Source organism: Armigeres subalbatus, chromosome 2, assembly GCF_024139115.2.
Source record: "Armigeres subalbatus isolate Guangzhou_Male chromosome 2, GZ_Asu_2, whole genome shotgun sequence".
Taxonomy (NCBI): Eukaryota; Metazoa; Arthropoda; class Insecta; order Diptera; family Culicidae; genus Armigeres; species Armigeres subalbatus.
Window position 1 is genome coordinate 182021459 of NC_085140.1, and position 3784 is coordinate 182025242.

At 36.6% G+C, this 3784-nt stretch overlaps 1 protein-coding gene across 1 annotated transcript; it reads right to left on the reverse strand.

Annotated features, from left to right (window-relative positions):
• Nucleotides 1-1479: 1479 nt before the first annotated feature.
• LOC134211348 (facilitated trehalose transporter Tret1-like) lies at nucleotides 1480-3784 on the reverse strand. The gene is made up of 7 exons (XM_062688127.1): nucleotides 3447-3784; nucleotides 3150-3382; nucleotides 2963-3093; nucleotides 2560-2897; nucleotides 2085-2500; nucleotides 1967-2032; nucleotides 1480-1911 (listed from the first exon to the last, which is right to left on the reverse strand). The coding sequence occupies exons 1-7, from the start codon at nucleotides 3709-3711 to the stop codon at nucleotides 1765-1767; spliced, it is 1596 nt and encodes a 531-aa protein (XP_062544111.1). The 5' UTR covers nucleotides 3712-3784; the 3' UTR covers nucleotides 1480-1764.

Sequence of the window (3784 nt, forward strand, 5' to 3'; positions counted from 1 at the left end):
CTGTTAAGCACGCATCTTACTGTCTTACAAACATAAGAGCGCAGATTCATGTTTTGGTCGAAAGATCATTCAAGTTTACCTTTGTTTGGGTCCCATCTCACTGCTCAATGCGGCAATGAGGAGACAGACTCGCTGGCAAAGGTGGGCGCACATGAAGGTGATACATCATACATCATTGAAAAACGAACAGCCCTTACCTACACGCAAAAAATGTTGCGGTCGAAACTACCATTCCGAGGGTTAATTTAGGAATACGCACCGACGATTTTCAGCAGACAACAAACCCGTTTGATTTTACCATGCGCGCAGTAAAAATCAACTGTGGTCCTGGTGGAATGTTGTTACATGAACTGAATCAGTGGTGAATTTGTCCGAATGCATGGTTAATTTAACTGAAAATTTGTGGTTGTTTTAAAAACATGGCGTAGTCTAATAGTCTAATTGTAAAAATAGTAATTGTTACCATGGATTTTTTTTTCTGTGAACGTGTATAGCCCTCATGGCATATACTGTGGGGAATTATTCGATGACCCAGAATGGAACAATTGTTTAAGGCTAATCCAATTCGGTTCTGTAAATCACAAAGTATGAACCAGTTTTGGGACGATCGAACAGCCGTTTAGGCATATATTTAATGAAATTCTTGGATGAACTGAAATGGAAGAATTCTTGAAGGTATATCCATGTTTTTTCTAAGGATCAAAAGGAACTGAACCATTTTAAAAACGTTTTAACAGACCTTTGGCTACGCGTCTAAACCTTAAGCTAAATGATCCACTGAATTCTTGGATCACATGGGATGCAACCATTTTTGGGAATGTTTCCAATTTTGCTTTGATGATTATAATTTGGTTCTATAGATCAAAAAGAGTATGAACCATTTTTGAAAAAAGATTACAACCATTTGGTTATACGAGTAGATATCGAAGCCTACACTCCAGAGAATTCTTCGATGACCTGGAATGGAATAATTGTTGAATGCGTATCTAATATTGATTTATGGATCAAAAGCGGATGAACCATTTAAAAATAATAATCCTGTAGACCTTAAGACCTGTACTCCACGACTTTCCCTAATTACCTGAAATGGAACAATAGTTGAAGAGGTATCCAATTTAGTCCTATGGATCAAAACGGGAATGAGCAAGTTTTTTTTAAAGAGATAACAGCCTTTTGGTTACGCGTGTTGACCAAGGCTTATATTTCAGGGATGGATGATATTCATCGACGATCTGCTATGAAACAATAGTTGAAGCCGTATTCACTTTGGTGAAGAAGAAGTAGTTCTTTTCACGAGCAAAGTATCGGCAATAAAATTGTATACATAAAAAACAAATTCATCCAAAATTCCGCTGAAAAAAATTAAAAACATCGTTTCGTTTGGTTAAATTTCGGATCAAATAGTACCTTGATTTCGTATCGTTTCGAAGTTTCGTTTCGAACCAGCATAGACATTCGTTTCGTTTCGCCAGGAAAAAGTTCTTTTTATCGCATACTCTTACATTGACTTGATATGCAGAAGCTCAACAGGGCTCAACGTGCGTTGCCCACCCTACTCTAATAAATAGTAATTTTGATAGAAAACGGAATAAATATGAAAAGTCTGTCATCTTTATAGATTCTTCAATCTACAATTATGAGTATTTTTTATTGCATCGATACGTCTTGTGTTTATAATAATAAATAATTCGCAATTGATGTGCGAAACATTAAGTTTCGTGGACTCTATATCGATACCTTGATACAAGAGAGATCACAAACATTTTATTTTATGCCTACAGGTGTCACAAGATTTTTTCCCTTAGTTTCTGGAACGATTGCAGCAATAACAATAAAACCAATGAAGCAAGTACCCGCAAATAATACAGTTGCACCGTAAAGCTTGATCTCCTTCAGTAGAATTGGCAAAATCTAGAAAACAAAAGTTTTTAAGTGTCTCTTAATGTTAGCAACAAGTTGTTATTACCTTGAGAACCACAAATGCAAACACGGTGGTCAAAACCATGCTAATTGTGTTCCCCACGTTACATATCTAGAAGAATTTAAAATTAACTCAGCTTAATTATCACTTTGTACACACCTACCTTTGTGGGAAGGATTTCGGGTATTATGAAAAATGGAATATTACATAATCCAACGCAGAAGAGAAACACCATGACTGATAGGCTAACGATCGGAATCCAACCATATCCAGATAAATCGAATTGTTGCTCCTTCAACCATGAAAACGTTCCAAGGCAGCTAACCCCCAAACCCGTGCCGAAAGTTGAAATCAATAGTAGAGCTTTTCGTCCGGTTAAATCAATGAAAATAAATGAAGCAACCGTTGCAACTATCTGAATCGCTGCAATGATTATGGCTGATGCTCCGGGACTTATATCGGAGCCTGATTCCTGGAAGATTGATACTGCATAGGTGAGAATTGCAAAAACGCCACAGAATTGGTTTAAAAACAATAGAAATATGCCTATGAATAATCCTTTTCTCGCTTGCGGTGATACTGAAAAAGACAAATATTTTAATAATTTCAAAACATGATAGTCATCATGATTTAATTACCGAAGTCACTTAGCTGAAGTTTAGTATGTTCAGTTTTACTAGTCAGAACAAAATTCTGCAACTCTTCGAAAGTGTGTTGAAACTCAGCTGTATTTTTCGTTTTATCCGTGACTCCTTTAAAGAACTGGAGAGATTTTTCAGCTTCTTTAAACTTTTGCTTTTTAAGCAATGATTGCGGGGTTTCCGGTATTGAAAACATGAGGATTCCAAATAGAAGAGGCACTACCATCATGACAGTAGGCACGGTCCGATACGACAGGATATCTCCAATTATATACATTACTAGGATTCCTAAATTTTTAGACAAGGCCCAACATGAGCCAAGCATTCCACGAATTCTGATATATGAAAATATATGTTTTTTTTTCATTTAACACTAATTGTAAAATATCATATAACTCACCTGCTATCGGAAATATCTGCTATAAAAATAGGAAATGTTACGATGATGCCGCCTCCAGTTACCCCAGCCAAAAATCGTGCAATGTACAGATGATATACCGATGTTCCAAAATATACAATCATCCAGAAGCTCTGCAAACATAATCAATTAAATAACGAAATATGAGATAAAATACTTATGTCAGCACCATGTTCGGAAATATTATGCACGATATGCATCGTTTCACACCGAGTCTGCTTGTAAGACTCCCGTAAATAATGGCCCCGACCAAAGCTCCCAAGCAAAGAATCGACCCGATCCATGATGCTTGCTCAACTGTTACTGGTCCTGTGTCCAACGGTGAATTTTCTGACTGAAGTAAGGGCAGAAATGGTGACAACCATCCCAGAGTAGCACCATTTGCGAAATTGATCAGATTTACTGGAAAATATTTCAAATAGATGTTTCAACATTTCCCCGACATTTTTAATTCGTCCTCACTCACTTGTGCAAACCGAAAACACTTGATTGAATACACCATTTGAAGGCTCGATTTTTTCACCCATCTTATAGCGGTTATCGTTCACCAATCGAATTGCGGATCCGTAGTTCGATGTGATCTGAAAATTAGCATGGTAGGCACTGGGACGAAATGTGAAATCGTGCTTATGGGCAAAGGCATTGGAATGTAGATGTTTCTCTTGTAGGATAACCTTAATTTGGCAGCAAAATAAAATTTCCCTAGTAAATTTGAAAATTTCCATAGACATATTGGAAATTGCCAATAGCCAAATCAGGGTATAAGCAATAAATAATTATAAAATTTCCTTAAATAATGTAAAA